Source organism: Marmota flaviventris, chromosome 10 (assembly GCF_047511675.1).
Source record: "Marmota flaviventris isolate mMarFla1 chromosome 10, mMarFla1.hap1, whole genome shotgun sequence".
Classification (NCBI taxonomy): domain Eukaryota; kingdom Metazoa; phylum Chordata; class Mammalia; order Rodentia; family Sciuridae; genus Marmota; species Marmota flaviventris.
Window position 1 is genome coordinate 17,582,414 of NC_092507.1, and position 19,274 is coordinate 17,601,687.

Genomic DNA, 19,274 nt, shown 5'->3' on the forward strand with positions numbered 1-19,274 from the left:
AGTGGGCCGAGGCTGCTCTCAGCGGTGCTCTCTCCCGGGAGGAGGCTGGCCCTGCAAGGCCTCACACCACAGCCACCAACGTTGCTGTGGCCCTGCTGGGCACCAGGCCCGGGCTGGACACGTCCACACCCACTGTCTCAGGAATCCTTGCGTCCCTTATCTGTGGGCGCTGCTGCCGCCCAGGTCTCCCTGTGAGACTGCAGAGCCCCACTGACCCGGCCGGGGAACTGGGACTCCAGCGCCTGCCGGGGAGGCCACCCAGACTCAGAGGCAAAACCCCCAGAAACGCCCGGGACTTACTCTTCTCGATGATGGCCAAGGCTCTGAAAAACAGAAACAGGACAAGGTGTGGGGTCAAGGGCAGCCCTGCCTGGTGGGGGAGAAGGGGTGAGGAGGGGAGGTGGAGGTGGCCCGGGGGTCCCAGGAGGGGGTCCTGAGCACAGTTCATGCCACACCCCAGAGGGGCCCACGAAGGAGACTTACTTCAGTCTCTGGTGTTCAGCCAAGGCGTCGTCAAAAGCTGCAAGAAGGACAAAGGTTGGGGGCATCAGGGCCTCTGCCAGGGACCCTGAGGGACAGGGCCTAGTCCTGACTGTCCTCCACTCTTCTCCCCATTCCAGTATCCTCTTGAGGGAGTGACAGGGTGGGGTGCACAGGCAGGAGTTCCCCCCAAAGACCGTGGAGTTTTCTCAACAGGTTTCTCAGCGGACAGACTCACCTTGCCCCGAGAGGTCCACGGAGAGCTGCCGGACTTCCTTTCCCGCGGCTATTTCCAGGCTGTATTTGCCCTTGTCCGAGTCTTTGGGGTCCAGGATGTGGAGCCAGATCTCATCCAGAGTGGTGCCCGCCCGTATCCGATCGCCAGTCTCCAGGCGCTTGTCTCTGAGTGTGACCGTAGGGAAATGGTCAAGGCTGGCTGGCCACATGGCTGTAAGCACCCCTGCCCCAAATCCTTCCTGGGTGTCGTTTTCAGGAGACGTGGACACATAGCCACTCACTGATCCTTTGCCTTCTGCATCCAGCCAACCATCATCATTCCACTGTCCACTCACTCACTCACTCATTCATCAAATCTCGTGACATATCAGCTGTTGCAGGTGCTGAGTCCAAATCTGTAATAAATCCTGTAGGCTGGGACGCTGGCGAAGTGTGGCTCCAGGGTATTGACCACCACTTCTCCCATCCTCAAGAGCCAGTTCCTCTTCTCTTTGTTCTCATCTTAAACCCTCCATGAGTTTAAGGGTTTCTTCCCACAATCACTCTCCCCTAATCTTAGAAGCCATAGAAGGTTACCCTCTTTTCCTTTCTTTACTTGAATTTCATTCCTGGAGACACCCGACCTGTGTTCCCAATGTTCTATGCCTAGAGAAGGAGCCCATTATTCTGTAATTCTCTCTGGCCTCAGTTTTCATTCGACAATCGTGAACCCATCAGTCTAGCCTTCCCTTCACAATGGGTGCAGTAATGTCTGCTGCACAAGGCTGAGGCACGCACATGATAAGAAGCACTGGAAAATTCTGCTCTCAAACTATCTGGGGTGACTTAGATTTTGGCTGAATCTCTGTGGCTACCATGTCAAGCCCTGACCCTCAATTAGTTTTTAGCTATAGAGGACCCTCTGCCGGCACCTTTCCCCTAAGCTTGGCTGCCTGAGTCTGCTAGGCTGCAAAGATCCACAAGGGCACCGTGACCCACCTGACCATCTGATTAATTCCTTGTTCCTATATTTCTCTCTCATCCAATTCCTAGATGCTGCCTGGAGACCATGATCACTTTGTGGCCACGGATACACAGTTACTATTACTATATTTCCATTTTTCTCTGGAAAACCTACTCCTCTGACTGCTGATCCTCACCCCCAACTCCATCTGAAGACAGCAGAACTGGTATGAAACCCATGTCTCTTCCAACCCCCTAGAAGTGGGCTCTGCTGGGAGGACTGGGCAGGGGGCAGGAGGGAAGCCCTTGAGGGGCAGGTGCTGGGCCCCATGCAGTCTGGCTAGAGCTCTGGGCAAGGCCAACCTACTTGTGGAACCAGGTGGTTTTCATGTAGTCCACGTTGAAGTACTTGACCTTGCTGAAGATGCGGATCCCCTCCTCGGTTCCCTGGATTTTCAGTGGGGTCGCAGAGAGGGCTGGGGAGACAGAGGAGGAGGGTAAGTCTTCCCCAGGGACCTCTGGGCAGCGTGTTTTGGGGCCAGCCTGCTTGCTCCTGCCCTGCAGGGCAGTGTGGTGGGGAACGTGTGCTGCGAGGAGGAAGCAGCTTCTCTCCCAGTCTTTGGGTTGGACACTTAACCCACCCCTGGCAGCTGAGGCTGGTGGGAGTCCCCTTGGAGGCTCTGTGGCATCAGGATGGGGCTGGGCAAAGAGGTGGGCTAGCTTACCTCCGATCCTGCCCAGCTCAGTGAAGATGGCATCCAGGGCTGCGGGGAGATAGAACGGTCAGCTGTGTGAGACTCTCTAGGGATGCCCAGGATGGGGATGTCCTTGGAAAAGGCTGGTGGAGCTCATGAGCTGTTCTCTGGACACAGGGAGATCTGCAGGATGACTTGGGGGTGAAGGGCTTTAGGGACATGGGGACCTCATTCATCTTACCTCACAGATCATTTCATAGTCTCTTGCTCTCGTGTGACCCCCACAGCCCTCCTGGCCCATCTCTAAGGTCACCAGCTCCTACCTTCACCTTCGAGGTCCAGCATGGTGTTGTCTTCCCCTCGCTCATCAGAGACCACTGCTCTGTAAATTCCCTGGTCCTCTTTGGACAACTGGAAGGATAGGAGATGGCCGGGTCAGCAGGGGTTTGGGAGAGATGGACGGCAAGTGAGGAGGCCTGGGCTGCAGGCCTGGCCCTGACTCTGCGGGACCTCAGGCGAGACCTCCTCTCTCTGGGACCTGGTTCACTCGTCTGGGCTGGTGGTTTCTAAGTGGCTCCAGTGACCGCTGGTTCCTTGCTCAGGGCCTGCCTGAGCCTGAGGAGGGTCGGGGTGGCTGTGGTGACCCCTGCAGTTGGGTTGACAGCACAGACAGCCCTCCTTGCAGAGCTTGTCTGAGCATGGCACACCCCCTGTCAAGCTGCCCCTGGCCTGGGGGCCCCGGATGGAGGGACCATTCTGCACCTTTCAGAAGGAAGCACGGTTGTGCTTGCTTGTGCCTGGGACAAGGGGGCCTTTCTGGCACATGTCTGTCAGCCCCACACAAAATCTGAACCCACGCTCAGCAAAGCAAGAACCCGGAGCACTTTTTTTTTTTTTTTTTGATGGTGCTGGGATGGAACCCAGGGCTTTCCATGCTAGGCAAGCACTCTGCCACTGAGCTCCGGTTCCAGTCCAGGGGTGGTGCTTTCCAGGCAAGATCAGTGACCTCTCATGATACAACACTTCCTTCAGGGGGGTAATATTAGCTTCAAAGGTCCCCAGCACCCAGAGCATCCCCACATAGTGGGTTTGGGGCGAAGGTCCAAGGCAGAAGCAGCCCTTAACCTGGGGTTTGAGAGACTGAACCCCAACAATTCTTTCCTACGTCCCCCTTCCTTTCCTCCATGCACTGTCAGCTCTAAAGTTCCAGTCAAACTGGGAGCAGGGACTGGGGGGATTTATGAACCACGCCCCAGCCTTGTATCCTTGAACTTGACCCCTCTGAGCCTCAGTTTTCCCTTTGGTAAAACGTGGCCAGGGCTGATATAGCATTGTCCTGCCTAGGATTTAGAAGACCCCGGGATCATTATTTCCTCTCTAGTAGGCAGCCTGTGATTTCCCCAGTCCTACGTGGCCCTCAGCAAGACCATGGGACTCAGCAGCAGGGCAGAGAAATACAGATGGGTTAAGAACAAGCCCCGTAACCAGGCACACTCCTGCAAAGACCGTGGGGAAGGACGGGTGGGACAATCAAACTCCAGGCCCACTCTGTTCTGCCCAGACCTGTCTCACATGGAGACCTCTTTCCTGGATTGTCAGAGCAGGAAGGATCATTGAGAGAGCATCCCTTCCAACCTGCTCATCTTCCTGATGAAAGCTGAGATCAGAGAAGGACAGCTGCTAGCCTGAGGATTCACAGTCAGCAGCATGGCCAGGCCTCATGCCCAAGCCAAGGAAAATCAGTAACACATGTCCTGCCCGAATTGAAAATTTGGGTAGTTTTTTTCTTCAAGGTCTTTTTTTGTTGTTGTTAATTTTGATTTTTTTAATGATATTGCATGATGAGCTGGGGATATTGTTACTTACTTTGGTGATTGAGTTTTGATGCCCCTTAAGATGTGCACCTAGGACGAGGGCTTCCCTTGCTCGCCCTGGCCCCAGCCCTGCAGGGACTCCCAGGCCGGTGCCCTCAGTGCTGCCCACTTGCAGCTGAGGGCGGGGTGAGGCTGGAGCCCAGTCGGCACCCACCTCTTCAATGAGGATACATCCTTCTCCTGTCTGCGGGTCGTACTGACCGGCTGGCGTCTCCCTTTTCTTGAAGAACCACTGGAAGCGAGTCTCCTTCTTGGTGTTGGTCACCTGGGGAGGGTGGAGCACAAGGGGACGCCATCAGCTTTCTCAAGGGAAAACTCAGCCCTTCAGAGTGGTTCCACAAACATGGCTTCCTCCCTGGGGTCCAATCCCCCCCACACTCGGTCAGATCCCAGGGCCCCTTCCTGACGCCAGGAGTCTCCTCTGCAGGACTCTGGAACCAAAGCTTTTGCTAATAGCGTTCCCTCTGCCTCTAGGTCTCTTCCCTTCTCTATTCTCCTTGTAAATTCCTAGGCTTTTTTTGTGTGTGCATGCGTGTGTGTGTGCATGTGTGTGTGCACATGCATGTGCATACTGGGGATTGAACTCAGGGCCTCACACATGATCCACAAACACTCTTCCACTGAGCTCCACCCCAACCCAACACTTTTCATAGGCTCAGTTAGATGTCGCTTCCTCCAGGAAATCTCCCTGGAAGCACCGCACACCCCCATTGTGACCAATCCATTCCCGGCTCAGGTCTGATCCAGCTCGAGGCAAACTGCTTTCCAGCCGTCCTGGACCAAGGGCTCCCAGAGGCCTGAGGGACCAAGACTGCATCCTTGTGCATCTAGTACCTTGCAGAGCACTTGGCACATAGTAGGTGCTTCAAGTTCCCGGAATGAATATGCCCCTGGAGGAGCCCCCACCCACCCCGTCCTTCTCTGGTTATTGAAGAGGCTGCAGGGTGCTGAGAAGGACCTCCGGCTTTGGAGTCAAGCAGTGTCAGTTAGAACCTGGACTCCACGGCTAACCCTGCGGTCTTGGGATATTTCCCCGAGGTTTTCTCATCTGCGAGGTGGGGATAATAATGCATATTGCACCCACGATTGTGACATGGGTGAAATAAAATAGTATGGCAATGCTTTGGGCAGAGTCAGGCTCCCTGACCTACTGGCTCCATGGGACCCTGTCTGGAGGTGCTGGGAGCGCTGGCTCCGGGCTGACCCACCTCACATGCGTCCTCCTGCCTGCACTCTCTGGGAAGATGACTTGTTTTAGGTTAAGTGGGGTCTCCCAGGGGCCACTTCCCAGGTATGGGGTCAGTCAAGCACAGGGAATGGAATGGGGGATGGTAGTGGGGTGGGGAGGGACATCCAGTGGACTTGAGGACAAGCTGCAGGTCCCTCCCCACTGGCAGGTGGGAACTTGCCTTGCACGTTAGCAGCACTTGGCAGTCCTCGGTGATCTTCCACTGCAAGGGATCCTGGAAATAGGGACCTGCCAGAGGAACAGGAGACACACCCACTCATCCACACGGGCTCGGCCGGGCGCCACCTGGTGGCCGTACGGGGGAAGGCAGCTGGGCGGAAGCAGCGGAAGACCACTGGCCCCTAAGATGCTGCCCGCACAGGGCGGGTTGGGGTGAAGCAAGAGAGAGGCCTGGGGTGCAAACTCTAAGGAGGAACTCACTCGGGCTGGGGAAGTGCTTTTTGTTCTGGTGCCGGGACAGAACTGGACTGAACCTCACTGGGCCTCTCTGGGGTGGGGATGGGGCTCCTGTTAACACCCCGTCTAGCTGGTCTCCAGCGCGGACCAGTGGCCGAGGTGGACGTCCCTCCAGCACCTCCTACCTTGTTTTCTCTTCCAGTCTCTTCTCTTAGCCTCTGCCTTCCTCAGAAGTTTGTCAAAATCTGTGGACACACAGGGAGGAACTGGCATGAGCCCAGAGAAGCGCAGGACTCCAGGGTGGACAGGCCCCAGAACTGGGAGCCCAGAGCCTGCGGGGCAGGGAGGGCCGGTGCGGGGCAGCAGGGTGGGGGGGCGGGGCTGACCGTCGTCCACCAGGGCCAGGGTGATCTGGTTCTTAGCTTTTCCGTCTTGGAGCTGAGCGGTGTACGACCCCTTATCCTCCTCCGACAGGTGAAGGATGATCACCTCCACCAGCCCCTTCTCTCGGTCGAAGTTGATTTTGCGGTTCTGGGGAGAACAACCCCCAGAGTCACTTTTCCTATCCTGGGGATTTTGCTGTGGGGCGTACCTCAGCGGGTGGTGGGACTTGGGGGTGATGAGTGCAAAGTTATCAGCCTTCAGAGACTGGGAGGGGCCCCGGGCAACCCTTTCCTGCTTGTATAGATTGGGGCTCCCCCAGCACCCAGTGCCTGGGAACACCCCTGGATGCTTGAATTAATTACAGTTTAATAATAAGTCCCTCACCCCTCCTGTGCCTCATTTTTGGATATTTTCAACTTCGTTTACAATTTACTAGAACTTTCTAGAAGTACATAAAGGATGGTATTAAAAACCACCCATTACTAGCCAGCCATAATTAACCCCTCTTTACATTTTGCCACATTCTAGCAGTTTAAAAAGTTTTATTTTCCATATTTAGGTCCTTATTCTGTTTGGCTTTATTTGCATCTAACTTTATTTTGTTTTTCTGGAGGGGGATTTGATTGTCCAGATGCTGTATGATCTGTGCTTGGGGCTTTCCAGTTGGGTTCCTCATATGCTTCTCTTGATCCTGGGGCAACTTGTCCATTGAACAGATGCAACACAGAGGCATAGAGAGGTGGAGACCTGCCCTGGTTAGGTCAGACAGCCCATGGGACTGGATGTGAGTTTTCTGACATCCACCCCTGCCTGAGCGCATTCCCTTTGGTCAGAAACCAGCATCCACTTCTCTGTAACAAACACATGCTTTGCTTCTTTCTCCCTCTTCCTTCTTTCTTCCCTCTCTCCTTCTTTCTTCCTTCCTTCTTTCCTTTCTGCTGGGGATTTAACTCAGCGTCTAGCCCAGGCTACACAGCAATTCCACCAGCCCCAATCCTTGTTTTCTGATGGCAGCTTTGCCATCTGCAGACGAAATTCACAAATAACATGAGATTGCATCATGAGCTTGAATCTTTCATGACACTGAAATTGTCGTGTTTGCAGATCAATAAGGTTGAATATCAGCAATTTATATGGCTCATTCTAACTCAGCCTATCTACCTATGAATTAAAATAAAAACAATGTAGCACTTTCACTGTAATATGAAGAAGCAATAAAAATCATTTAAAATGAACCAGCGTGTATTTTGATATGTGGACGCTGAGGCACAACCTCATTCATGCTGCACTGATTTATGATGAACGAGTTTGAATTTAAGAGAAGAAAAGCAAGAAGATCAGGATCTACTGCATAAAGAATAGGAAAATGAGTAAATGAGCACAAGTGACCAATAGAACAGAAACTCTCCACTCAGTGTGCATGAAACTTGTGCAGAAGAACTTTATATTTTTACCTAAAACAGGGTTAGGGTCTGGGCTTGGATAATTATCTGAATGAAAAGGTGTTCCACCTTCAGGATGTCTGCTGGGACATTTGAAAGTTGTAGAGGGTCTAGAAAATTCTTTTATAGAAATGTTCCTGACACATCCTGCACATCTTTCCACCTCCCATGTACTAGAAGCCAGGTGTCCCCATCCCCACTCCATCTTGGTGACAGCCAAAGCACAGAGCCATCTCTGAAATGCCCCTTGTGGGGAGGTTCCACCCTGTGGAGAGCCAAAGCCAGAGAAGGTCAGCTGAGCTGGGGGAGCTTCCTGGAGGGACGGAGGGCCAATTACCGGTGAGCTGAAGATCTCCTTCTGGTTGAAGATGAGGTGCAGCTCAGCGGCCGGGGACAGCTTTTCCACCTCCAGCCAGAGGCGCACCTCTCCCTTCTCCAGGATGTCGATGTTCCAGCCGGAGATCAGCCTGATCACTGGGGGCACAGTTGGGAAGGGTGTGGGTGGGGCGCCCTCTCCTCCCCCTCCCCACCAGCCCTGCCTGGACCCCGTTGGCATTTGAAGTGTGACGGGTTTGGAGAGCCTGAGGCTGGACTCGGGTGGGTCTGGGCAGCTTTTCTTTCCACTCATCTTGGCTCTTCCCCTTCATGGGCTCTGGGGTCATAGTCCACACCTGGTTGGGCATGAGATCCTGGGGGATTTTCAAAGACACTAGTGTCTGGACTTCACCTCCAGAGATTCTGATTTGCCCGGGCATTGGAATTTTTTTGGGGGGAGTATCAGGGATTGAACCCAGGGGCGCTCAACCATTGAGCCACATCCCCAGCCCTATTTTGTATTTTATTTAGAGACAGGGTCTCACTGAGTTGCTCAGTGCCTCACTTTTGCTGAGGCTGGCTTTGAACTCTAAATCCTCCTGTCTCAGCTTCCTGAGCTGCTGGGATTACAGGCGTGTGCCACTGTGCCTGGTGGCATCTGGATTTCGAAAAGCTCCTGGGGGCGATTTCAGTGTGCAGCCAAGTTCATGACCCTGGCCATAGGATGGCAATGCACTATCCCTTGCCGATGGGGAAAAGCGGAGGTTTAGGTGATCCCAAACCCAAATGACTGAAGAGCCAATAACGATTATAAGAAGGGACCATCCCATTTCCTTCCCTCGCATCAGCTGGCCAAGGTCTCTTTCAGGGACTCCCCTGGTCTCTGACCCTCCAGCGCTGTGGCTCTCCATCCTGTGATCCAGGTCCCTTCCTGGCTCTCTGGTGGACCCAGCTCTGCTCAGGGGCTGCCCTGGACCCTGGGAGCTGCGCGGGGCTGTCCCTGGGAGGCTTACCTGGGTTTCTGATCTTATGACTCAACTTCTTCAGCCTGTTCAGCTCTGGGGTAGGGAGAGGCAGGGAAGAAAACAGAGAGGGTGAACTGTCCTGGCCAGAGGAGCCCAACAGAGCCATCCTTGTGTCCCATGCCAGGTGAAGTCCTGAGAGAGGCCCTCATCCGAGGAGTAACTTGGGGTCCTGTGCTCCACAGGGGCTGAGGATGAGCACCGTGGGCTTTGGCCCAGGGGCCCGGAGGGAGCTGCTAGGGCTGCTGCTGGAGGCCCCAGGGTTTCCTGTCCTTCAGGGCCTAGACCAAGCCCCACCTCCCTAGAGGAGCACCTTCTCATGCCAGGCTCTGCTGGACCTCAGTAGTTCTCATGCAATGCTGTGGGCTGAGCGCCTCTGTCCACCTGCAGGCCTCTCCAGGCCCACAGCCTCCTGAGCCTCATTGTTAACCCACATAGCATGCCGTCCTAGTGCCTGAGGGTCTGGACCATGCAGTGAGCACTGAGATGTCTCCACAGCTGGTCTGCAGAGTACTGGCATATTTACTGACTGCTTCTTTGTGTCAGCTTTGTCTCTAGCATTGAGCTGAGCTCTGGACCTACATGAGTGTCTGGAACATAGTAAGTGCTCAATAAATGTGTATTGCAGGGATGAATTGGCAGGGTCAGTCACACACCGCATTTTCTCTTATAATCCCCAGGGTCTTTGGCATGATGAGTTGGGATTCTGGCAAGCAACCCATCAACAAAATAAAAACCCCATTATGGTGGATGGCTTTAGTTTGCACAGAAACATCTAATTGTATCTGCATAATGAGATCGTTCTGTGGGGCAGCAGGGGTTATAATCCCCCTTTGCTGGCGAGGAAACTGAGGTCTGAGAGGTGATATGACTTGCTCAAGGCCAAATAGTCAGCAAATTGAGGAACTAGAATTGGAACCCAGTCCCTCTGGATCTTGTTTCTTAGCACAATTGAAGGCCTTGATGTGCAAGAGCAGACAGTGGGCACGGGCTCTTCCACTTGCTCTAAAGACAGCAGCCAGCGCGTCCCATCAGCCACGAGCACTGGTTGCATTAGTTGAGTCATCAGGTGTGGCTGAGCCTTGACACATGGCTTCCACACTCCACAGAACAACTACCATTTGCGGTTCATTTTCACCCTTGCAATCTTGATTTTCTTATGCTATTGAAAAAAGCAAAATAATCCTGGAACATTTGCCCTTATCAAAAGTGGGAAAATGAAAGACAAGAAGAATGTGAATTCTCTCCGGCAGGGGTTTTTGAGTTGAGGGCCTAGGACTGCACCTGCCGTATGGTGGAGGCTCCATAGGTGATTATTGATTGGCTAACTGAAGAAGTGTGTGTGGGGGTGAGGGCTGCTACACTCTGGTTGTGTTTGTGTTGGACTCGATCAGGGTCTGTCTCCGGGGAGGCGGTAGGGAGCAGGGGAATTACCTTCCTCCGTCAATGTGTGGCTTGCAGAGATGTCTTCATCGGCATCAGTGACTACCACTGAGTAGGTGCCCAAATCCTCAAGGCCAGGTTCTTTCAGGATGACCTTGGACCTGGCAGACAGGAGAATAGAGACTATGGGGTGGGGTCCTTGGTCTTGTGCACTGGGGGCTGAGAGCTGGAGAATCTTGGTTCTGGTGGCCAGTGCTGCAGTGGAGACCCCGACCAATCTGGGAAGCAGGGCAGCTGCCTCTCTGCACCTTCGCAGGGGCCCCTCTGGCCTGGCACCTTTAATGGCCACATTGCCCCGTCTGCCTCCAGGGCCCAAGACACCAGCTTTATCTCCTGGTGGACAGGGCCAAGGCCACGAGCAGCCGGGGGAGGAGTAGGGAGACCTGGGGCATTGACAGACGCCCTGGTGGTCATCTGATCCAACCTGCATTTATCAACGAGAAAGCTGAGGCCCGAGACTGTGCCAGAGCAGGAAGCTGGCACTCAGGCTGGGAACCGGGGCCTGGGCATCTCCGTGGAGTCTCCGAGGCAGAGTCTCATGCCGTTCCTTAGTGAAGCAGAAACTCCAAGAGATCGTCACCATTCCGGCCCTTCGGGGGGCTACCCCGCCACTCCTTCCGCCGACTCCCCTTCCCGTCACTTGCCTGTTGACTTCATCCTTGATCTCCACCCTCTGGGGGTCTGGTGGACCCTTGTAGTCTTTGGACCATTGAAACTCCGAGGAGTCGGGGGCCTCTGGGGCTTCGAAAGCCAAGTAGATTTGGCCCTCTTCATCCACGCCGACCTCGATCTCCCGGGCATCTGAGGTGACATCCAGTGGTGGGCACTGGGTGCTTATGGAGGGTGAATCAGGTCATGCCCCTCGCTGCTTGAGCCCTCCAGTGGCTGCCATCACACTCCAACACCATAAAGAGCCCAGACTTCCTTGCTTGCCCTCCTGGCTCCGTCTGGCTCCTTCTCAGCTCAAATGTCACCTCCTCACAGAGGCCCTTCCTGACTGCCCCGGCTACTGTGGCCCCACCCCCCATAGCGCCATGTTTTATTTCCTCTGTGACACTCTACACTATCCTAAATTGCCTTCCTCGTAGAGGAGTTCCCTCGTTTACCGACCCCCAGCTCCCTGAGTGCTCCTCCCCCTCCCAGAGCAGGGACCTGCTTTCTCGTGAACTTCTGGGTCCCTGGTACCATGGCAGCATCCCTAAATATTTGTTGGGTGAGTGAATAATTGAAAGCCTGGAAGGAGAATGTGGTTGATGGTCACGAGAGCCGAGGGCTTCTGGCGTTTTCTAGCTGGGTGCCCTGGTTGTCAATCTCCCTGAACTGTAACAAAGTCAGTTCTAAAGTGCAAGGACCTAGAACAGCCTTTGGCTTGTGTCACAGGAGGGACCTCAGGAACTGTGGCTGTGACAGGCAAGGGCACTCCTGGGGACTCAGATGGAGCTGGGTGTCATTTAAAAGACGTACAAGGAGTGGCAGGGGTTTATGCATGTGGCCTGTGAAAAACTGGAAGGTACGGTCAAGTTTGTGGAAAGGTCGTTCCTATCTGGGGTCCCACAGAAACAGATGGGGGAGGGGAAGGGTGAGAGGAGGGGCAAGGAAAGAAAGATCTAGAAGATGTCCCAGCGGCCAAGGGAGGAGAGGCCCAGCAGACCCTGTCCTTGTGCTGCCATCCTCATGGGACTTCCCACCCCACCAACCTCCACCCGGCCTCGGTGACAGCCCAGCCACGGAGCACCAGCACCCTCCAGCTGTCCCTACCTGGCTTGTCCTCGAGGAGGACAGGGTCAGTAGGCATTGATGGTTGCCCAAGGCCAGCTGAATTTATGGCCTGTACTTGGAACATGTACCTCTTTCCTGGCTTCAAGTCACACACCTGGGGGTTGGGGACAAGAGCAAATACTGAGGACAGTGAAGGTGCACCTCCTGGATCACCGGCCAGGGGTGCAGAACTACTTGGCAAAATCCTCAGGAGGACACAGGCTGCCGGGGCCTGGGGACAGGCAAGGAGCCAGTCCCTCTTCTGAGTTATTCTCCTCCTGCCAAGAAAACCCTCTTCCTTCCTATGTTCCGTGTCTCTCCATAGATGTCACCTTCCACCCACCAGCCCAGGGACAGGCCTGGGAACATCCATGATGTCCTTTCCTCGAGCCCTTCCCATACAATCACTAAGTTCCACCCATTTTATTTTCCTAACGTTCCTTGAAGGTGGCCCGGCCACGTCTTGACTGAGGTGTCATTTCCCGTCACCTGGATTAGCCCAACAGTGCCCTAAATGGCAGCTCTGTCCCCTTTTCCCCAGTCTGTCTTTCCCTCTGCCAATCTGATCAAGCTCCAATCTTTCAGTGGCCTTCAGGGTCAAGTTCGGAATTCGCCAGGCAGGACCTAAAGGCTTGCACTCTGCTTTAGACTCCTGTCCTCTTGCTCCTGTATAGACCCCTGCACTCCAAGGCTCCCCAGGGTCCCCACAGTCATGGTGTCCTTGCTGAGTCTTCCCTCCCTCCTTCTAGATAGAGCTCAGGCTTCCCCACTGAGCTCCGGCACACGCAAGGATCCTGGGAAGCAGCAGTGAGATTCCTGCTCTGAGCTCCGGGGAGTCCTCAGATCCATCTCTGTCTCTGAGCATTCATCACTCAGAATTGGAATGGCCTGTTACCCAGCGACCGTGACTTGTTCAGGTTTTTATGTCTAGGAACTGGTCCAGGCCTGGCACGGAGTAGGTGCCAAGAAGTGGTTAGAGAATGATTGAGCGAGTGGGTGGTAGCCAAGCATCCCCACGTGGAAACTGGGCCAAGTCCCTGAGGCTGTCTGCCTTGGCCAGGGCCAACCCAGGACTGGCCAGCTCTGCTGCAGAGAACGGCCCCCGGGCAGCGAGACTGCAGAGCCTCAGAGGATCCCACTGGGCGAGGCTTGTCCTCCCTGACGCTGTCTAACATGGCCTTAATCTCATCCTTATAAAATCAAAGCATTTTTAGTGTTTCCTGATTATAAAAGAAATGCATGCCGGCTGGGAAATTTCTAAAGCAATAGAGGAGAATGTCAAGGAAGACTGAATGTCCTCCTAGCGGCCCCACCCTGGAGAGGGCCAGGGTGAACAACTTGGTAAAGTCCTTCTAGATTTCCTGGAAACCTGCAGTGGCCATGTTCTGCTTGTTGGTATCTTTTCTGTCCCACACAGTTTCGGGCCTCTGGACCCTGCTGTCTTTTCTCTGGAGGGGTAGGGAATGGTCCTGGTGACTGAACACCTGTCTGTCCTGGGGAACGGGGCCTGGAGAGAGGGGTGGGGACACGGGCTGTCCTTCCCTAAAGCTGCACATCACAGAACCTGGTCCACATCAGAGAACAGTCCTGATACATGCTACTTTGATGGAGGAGGCCCCCCGAGACCCACGGGCTTCCCAGGATGGACATTACGGCCTGCAGAAGTAGCTGCCAGTGACCAAAGTCCACAGTTCTGGCTGAGGGTCCCAGTGACTGTGTGCGGTGGAGGCTCCCGGGGACCCCTTCGTTTCCTTGACTTTGTCGTGCCGGGAAACCACCTTGGGCTTCCCTTCCCTCCTCCACGTGTAGAAGTTAAAACAACCACAAAATGAACAAAACCAAGAGTTTTGTTGGATTTCTTACTTACCCAGAGAGTTTAGAGCTTGTTTCTCACGTGAAGAAGCACATGATTATTTATGTATGTTACGTATGTGTCTATTTGTCTATCATCTATCTGTCAGTCTACCTAACATGATGGATATATTACGTGCCATCTTAGCATACAGACATCCCCTGCTAGATCCTGCTTTGCTTGTCCTGGCTGCAGCAGAGACCTGTATTTCATGTCAATGTCGCGTGCTGTCTGCTCCACTCTTTCTACTATTGTCACTCCTTACACTCCCTGTTCTTTCTACCACCTGGCACAGGGTTCCACTTGAAGGACACACTCAGCGTATCTCAGCACCCCCCCTACTGATAGGTCCTTGCATCATTCTTTAGGATTCAGTCCTAGAGGCAGCATTCCTCCGTCAAGGGCTAAGCGCATCTAAATGCTGATATAACCACTGACTTTCAAGTGAGTTTTTAAGGAGGAGTCTATTCAGTGTGGAGCAGGGTGAGGCCACCAGCCCAGACCTACTACTACAAGGTCGCTTGCTGTGTGACCCCTGGTAACCCACCTTCCCGCTCTGGTCCTCTGCTGCCATTCAGTGAGGGACATGCTCTCTGATGGTTGTTCAGCGAGGAAGTCCTGTGGTTCAGGACATATCCAGGGGCAGAGAGGGCTCAGGGCTGGCTGGAAGGGGCGGGGCTGGGGGTGTGGCTCAGTGGTAGAGGCTTGCCCAGCACCCTCGAGGTCCTGGGTTCTATGAAGGGGCAGGAACTCACCCTGAAGTGGGTGCCAGGGATGGGGTCTGCAGTGACTGGTATCCATTCCTCAAAGCCTTCTTCCTGGACACTGATGCGGTAGCCTGTGACTGGCCCAGCCCCCGTGTACAGCGGGGGCTCCCACTGCAGCATGAGGGAGGAGGCCCGCACCTCAGACACCCGCACATCATACGGGGGGCCTGTGGAGAAGGGGAACAGGGCAGAGAGGTGGGGTTGGGCAGCCAGATGGGCAGTGAGCCGAGTGGCCAGTTTGTCAGTCACAACCAAGACTGGAAGGGTATAGTGGGGACCTGGGCGGCCTTGGCCTCATGCAAGATCAACCCTTCAGGAAGCTCCCTGACCTTCTCTGTCCCCATCCCAGACGGCGTGATTCTTTCTAATGTCATTGCCATTCTAATGTCCAGTACAGAGGCAAAGGCTGTGACCTCCAGAGCCACGGTGGAGACTCTGGGTGAGTGATTTAACCTCCACGTTCCTATCTCCTCATCTGTAAAATGGGGGTGATCCGTGATGGCTGTTCTCAGGCTGCAGTGTCTGGGACACAGCGAGGACCCAGGTAATTAACTGTTACCTCTAAAAGTGCTACGCATTGCAATTACCTGCCACCAGGGGAGGGTTTTGTGTAGAAAATGGATCTAAACTGAGCAGTGACAGAGGCCACGATGGTTCCTTCCTCGGGGGCCACTGGGGGGCTCATTGTGAGAAAGCTAGCGGGGGTTACGGGAGCAGTGCACAGCGTGGCCAGCTGTTCCCGTTGGTCCGGGAGGGAGGGTATTCCTGACTTTCCGTGGTTGACCGAGAAGGTCGTGGATAAACTGGGATGAGTTGGTCACCCTGCAAGTGTGGCCTTGGTCTGTGGGCAGAATTGAGCTTGGATGCTGTGCTGAATCGGGGGGTAGTATGTGCTGGGGTACAGGGCCAGTCGAGGTCCCCTAAGGCAGGTTTAATTTGGTGTGCGTCAGGGGTTTCAGGGTTCGTTTGTGTAGAGGGGGTCTGGGGTCTGGGACTGACAGCACAGGCCGGAGACCTGGGGCTGGGGAGTGGGACGACTCTCCTCAGTTGTCCCTGTGGGGAGGACAGGAGGGCAGGTGCTGGACCTCAGCCCCCCGTCTTCTCACCTGGCTGGGGCATCGTCCACTCTTTGCACTCGAACAGGCTACTGGGCGCCGACAGCTCGCCAACACCTGCCCAGTTGGCCGCCCGGCCACGGAACTCGTAGAAGTGACCTTCTCGAAGATTACTGACCTGGAGGAGCAGACACAGAGGTGAAAGGCAGGGCTGGGGAAGGGAGGAGGAGGGCGGGATCCAGAGCAGGAGGTCCGTGGGGGCTTTAAACAGGGCTTTAAACAGCGAGGTCTGCTCTTGAACTTGGCTGCAGTGGGAGGCAGGGCAACTGGAGGCCTTCTTCAGATTCGGAGCCTCCAGCTTGGCCCTCCCTGCCCCGCAGAGGGATGAGGCCCACACTGCAGCCTCACCTTGCAGACCCGGCCTGGGAGGGGCTGCTGGTTGACCGGGTGCCAGTCCAGCTCCTCTGAGTCGTGCTGGTCCAGGAAGTAGCCCAGGATCTTGCCGCCTCCGCGACGCTTGGGGGGTTTCCACCCGATGACCATCTCATTCTTCCCACAACTCAGGAGGGCAAAATCATACGGGGCCGACGGGGTAGCTACAGGAGGCAGGAAGGAGAGGTGCTGCTCCTTAGGGTGCTGGATTGGGTGGTGGAGTCTGGGGGAGCTCTGAGCACCCTTGGGGGCACCCACCTGCTCCAGGGCTTGCTCCCTGAGCCCCACAGCATCTACCCCTCCTCCCCGGGGCACTGGGCCTCAGATTTCCAGACCTGGGGGCCTCCCAACCCCATAGAGATGAACGGGCTCAGGCTTCATCCCAAGACCCCAGGCCACTGTTACTTCTCCCCAAAGGAGAGGGTGGTTAGAGGGCTCCTGTGCCCCTCACAGGGCTTCTGCTCCATTGGTGGCTGGGGTCAGACCCTCCAGGATATGACCTATACGCCCCGCTCCCAGCCAGCTCAGGCTGCCCCAGAGGCTTGTGGGCTGAACCTGCCCCTGGACTCACCCAGTGCCTGCTTCACCCTGATGGGTCCAGTGGAGGCCGAGCTCTCGCCCACGCCTGCCTCGCTGACCGACCTGACGCAGAACTCGTACTCCCTCCCCGTCCTCAGCCCGGGAACTGTAAACCTGGGCGAGAATGGTGCGGCCTTCAGGGATGGCTTAAAGGCCCCGAGGCTTTCTGAACTTTCTAGAACAACCTTGTGCAATAAATGAGTGATAGGGCTGAGGGTTCTGGGTCAGTTCTTCTCTAAAAACTATGCCCTTGATCCCAGAGTGATGCCCGAAGAGGCACCACGGAGGCTGTTGTCCTCGAGGTTGTAAAGGACTTCTCCAGGGACCTCCAAGAAGGGGCAAATACACAGAAAAAGGGACCAAGGCCAAGGCGGCATCTGACCCAGCGCTACCTGCGCATCTTCAGAACTTGGGCCTTAGCCTTGAAAAAGAGCGTGTCTGTTATTGTCTGCACTGATGCTGTGATTCAAAAACACAGAGTCCTCTTAAAGATCACCCCCCAAAGACCTGTCATCCAGGGACAAATAAGACCACCCAGGCTTAGAGAAAATTGTCCTTCTCATTCTGTCCCTTCTCAATAAAACCTCTTTTTGTAGACCTCTCTTTTCTTTGGCCACATTTTTCTGTAGCGAATCTTGTTCTGCAAGGACTCCTCTAAGTCAGTGGTCACCTCTGTCCCTGGTCTCCTGCAAACAGCATGACCTTGGCAAGTGACTGTCAAAAACAGGCCATCTGGGTCTGTATCCCTGATCCTGCACTTACTAGCTGTGGGAGTAAAATGACACTAAGAATCATTGTCATAAACCCAGGGTCACAGTTAGACTCGAGGACCTAAAATATGAAGGAGCCGGGAACAGGGTCCAGGGTTCATCCTGTGAAATGGTGGGCTTCCGTATTACTATGGCCCCTCTTTGAGGATGCCCTTGACCAGGAGCTGGACTTACCTGCTGTCCTGGATGGGTTTGTTGTTAACTGTTTGCCACTCAGATGACCCCACCTCCCGGGAGTAGATGTAATAACCCAGGAGCTCTGTGCCCCCGTCCACAGGATCCCAGACCAGGGAGACAGAGGTCTGCGTGTCTCGGAGAGCTTGAACTTTAGCTGGGGGAGGGAGAGTAGCTGTACAACAGAAATGGGGCAGAGAGAAGACACTGAGTTATGGCCCAGATGGGGCTTTGGTTCAAAGTTTCCCAGTCCCTGAAGTGTGCCTGAGACTCTCCTGTCCTAAAGTCCTTTCTCCTCTGACTTCTGAGCGTGTCGCTTCTTCACTTAAACATTAAAACCCTCATTCGTTGATCCTTGTGGTCTCTCAGATGTCATCAAATCTGACAGTGACAAATCTATCACTCCTTTAGTCCTTATCTTCAATCTCAAGAAACTTTGATTTTCTTTCCTTAAAATTTATCTACTGAGTTTCAAGACTCTCGGAGACTAAGCTCCTTAAGTTGGGGCTGCTATGATTTGTTAGATGGATAGATATAAATGGATGGATGGATGGATGCATGGATGGACAGATGGATGGATAGTTGGATGGATGAATTGATGGATGGACATACAGATGCATGGATGGACGAATGGATAAACGGTTGGATGAATGGATGGATGGACAGATGCATGGATGGACGGATGAATGAATGGACAGATGGATGGTTGGATGGTTGGTTGGATGGACAGACGGATGGATGGATGGTTGGATAGGTGGATGGATGGATGGATGAATGGATGGTTGGATGGATGGATGGATGGACAAATAGCAGGTGTACTGTCTTCCTAGCTCTCTCTTCACTTAAAGTCCTTACACATCCATTGGCGGCTCTCTGTCTTCCTTTTGCCCCCAAATGGGATTGCTCCAACTTTTTTTTCTTAACCTACTCCATTTTTCTCTTCTCCTCTTGTTCCGGAGGCTCCCGCCTCTCCAGTGCTTCAGCCCTGGCCTCTGTAGGCCTCACCTCTAGCTCTGCCCTCCGCTGACCTCAGAGCCTGTCTACCTTTTCCCTTCCGATATCTCCTTTGTGCTCTGGTGGAGCCTCGGAGGCAACAGGAAAAGTCTGAACTTAGCACCTGCCCAGCATGATTCCTGCTTCTGTCAGTCTGCTTCCCACCAGCCACCACGCTGGCCCTGAGCACAAACTGAGAAGCAGACTCAAGGTCCCACGTGCAGGAAGGTCCTGCCTCCCATTCAGCCTCTGAGATTGAGGAGTGAGGTGGGGGGTGCAGCTGGGTGGAGGGAGAGTCACTCAGGAACCCCATTCATAGGTGCCATATGTGTGAACACACACACACACACACACACACATACACCCCTATTACAGCAGAGCAAATACAGGACTTGAAATCATCCCCACATGGGCC

The 19,274-nt window shown here is 54.4% G+C and overlaps 1 protein-coding gene across 1 annotated transcript in view; it reads right to left on the reverse strand.

The window, feature by feature from the left end:
* Myom3 (myomesin 3) overlaps nt 1-19,274 on the reverse strand; it is a 40,170-nt gene that overhangs the window by 2,333 nt on the left and 18,563 nt on the right. The window contains exons 15-34 of the mRNA XM_027937455.2: nt 17,867-18,041; nt 16,915-17,036; nt 16,320-16,507; nt 15,963-16,089; nt 14,845-15,023; nt 12,238-12,352; nt 11,124-11,280; nt 10,471-10,580; nt 9,028-9,072; nt 8,037-8,173; nt 6,260-6,404; nt 6,059-6,118; nt 5,638-5,705; nt 4,383-4,493; nt 2,678-2,765; nt 2,385-2,423; nt 2,027-2,135; nt 719-882; nt 484-520; nt 301-323 (exon numbers count right to left, since the gene is read on the reverse strand). Of these exons, the coding sequence (XP_027793256.2) occupies nt 301-323; nt 484-520; nt 719-882; nt 2,027-2,135; nt 2,385-2,423; nt 2,678-2,765; nt 4,383-4,493; nt 5,638-5,705; nt 6,059-6,118; nt 6,260-6,404; nt 8,037-8,173; nt 9,028-9,072; nt 10,471-10,580; nt 11,124-11,280; nt 12,238-12,352; nt 14,845-15,023; nt 15,963-16,089; nt 16,320-16,507; nt 16,915-17,036; nt 17,867-18,041 (2,199 nt within the window). The remainder of the gene's footprint in view (nt 1-300; nt 324-483; nt 521-718; nt 883-2,026; nt 2,136-2,384; nt 2,424-2,677; nt 2,766-4,382; nt 4,494-5,637; nt 5,706-6,058; nt 6,119-6,259; nt 6,405-8,036; nt 8,174-9,027; nt 9,073-10,470; nt 10,581-11,123; nt 11,281-12,237; nt 12,353-14,844; nt 15,024-15,962; nt 16,090-16,319; nt 16,508-16,914; nt 17,037-17,866; nt 18,042-19,274) is intronic.